This window comes from Vigna unguiculata, chromosome 6 (assembly GCF_004118075.2).
Source record: "Vigna unguiculata cultivar IT97K-499-35 chromosome 6, ASM411807v1, whole genome shotgun sequence".
NCBI lineage: Eukaryota > Viridiplantae > Streptophyta > Magnoliopsida > Fabales > Fabaceae > Vigna > Vigna unguiculata.
The window spans coordinates 8,528,473-8,530,046 of NC_040284.1; the positions used below are offsets into that span (position 1 = coordinate 8,528,473).

Consider the following 1,574-nt stretch of genomic DNA (forward strand, 5'->3'; position numbering starts at 1 on the left):
TACTGTAACTACGAGCATATGAATTATGTTATAGTAAAGATTTTAATTTCCCGTGTTTTGGGAAATGGTATTATATTAAATGAGGTTTTATTTTCACTTCCTATTTTATTTACTAAAAATTAGTAATATTCCTTAGGGATGTTACAATTGGTATTAGAGCAAAAGTTTTGAAAATATTTTAAAAAATATTTTGGGGCTTTTGGGGAGTGAGCTTACCGTTTGATTTTGTGTGTGATTTAGTTGTATGTTTGTAAGAGATGAGTGGCTTTGTTTAACTAAGTGAATCGGTTTTAACAGTTGTAATGTGGCATATCCAGGCTATGGCTGCTAACAGGAGGAGAAGGAGTAGTGGTGCTGATGACATCGCAGAGGCTATTCACCGGATGGTGGATGCGATGTAGACACCGGTAGCAGCGCAGCCTAGGACGGCGATTGCACTAGTTAGAGTGCCGACTGTGGGGGACTTCCTGCGCCACAAGCCTGCGAAGTTTACACTATGTTGCTGGATGAAGAATGGCGATGCAGCAAATTCGAGAATGGTCTCCATGGAGATCTTCGGTTAATGGTGGCCCCACTATCGATCAAGGACTTTGCAGCTTTGGTGGAGAAGGCTAGGGTCATGGAGAAGATTAAGGTGGAGGTGGAAACTCAGCACCCACACTAGCAGAGAGTGGGAGGACCATCTGGGTCCAGATATAGGCACGAGGAAAGCAGGAAACCCTATACTAGGCCCCATTCCCAGTCTCCGGGGTCTAGGGAGTCTTCTTCCCATCAGGGTACAATTCAGTGCTACTAGTGTGGGGGATCGATAAGAGGAATGTTTGCCCCCAGCTTGCAAGCTTCAAGAGGTGCAACAACTGTGGCAAGGAAGGCCACTTTGGCAGGGATTGCCCCAACCTCACGAGGACACTGACACGTCCCTCAATTCCGGCCCCAGCCCAGAACCAACAGAGGAGGGGAAGCAACAGGCCTCAGGCATCAAATATAGTGTACGCCATGACAAGAGCGGAGGTAGCAGGCTCAGGTAACCTCGTCATGGGTCGTTGTGTGATTGCTGATAAATCTGCATGTGTATTGTATGACTCTAGAGTGACACACTCTTTTGTGTCAGAAACTTGTGTGCAAAGGTTAGGTCTACCAGTTTGTGAGCTACAATGTAACCTTGTGATGTCCACTCCGGCGTCCGGTTAGGTTAGGACATCGTCCTTGTGTGTTAGGTGTCACGTGGAGGTAGAAGGTCGCGTGTACAAGGTGAATCTGATATGCCTACCTCTACAAGAGTTAGAGGTGATCTTGGGAATGGATTAGCTCTCTAACAATCGCATTCTTATAGATTTCCGAGAGAAGAAGTTATTATTTCCCAACTAAGAGGAGCCTGAGTTGCTATCATCTAACGGGGTTATGAAGGAGCTACAGGACGGTGCTCAGTGTTTCCTAATCTTCACACATCTAGAGGTGGAGGGAGAAGAGATGAAGTCTGTCATACCGGTGGTGCAAGAATTTGAAGACGTATTTCCAAATGAGGTACCAAGGTTACCTCAAAGTAGAGAAGTGGAGTTCTCGATTAACTTGGT

General features: G+C 45.7%; 1 protein-coding gene across 1 annotated transcript; it reads left to right on the forward strand.

Moving 5' to 3' along the window:
* The first annotated feature begins 496 nt into the window (after positions 1-496).
* Positions 497-1,191, forward strand: LOC114188361. The gene is made up of 2 exons (XM_028076955.1): positions 497-640; positions 757-1,191. The coding sequence occupies exons 1-2, from the start codon at positions 497-499 to the stop codon at positions 1,189-1,191; spliced, it is 579 nt and encodes a 192-aa protein (XP_027932756.1).
* The last annotated feature ends 383 nt before the right edge of the window (positions 1,192-1,574 follow it).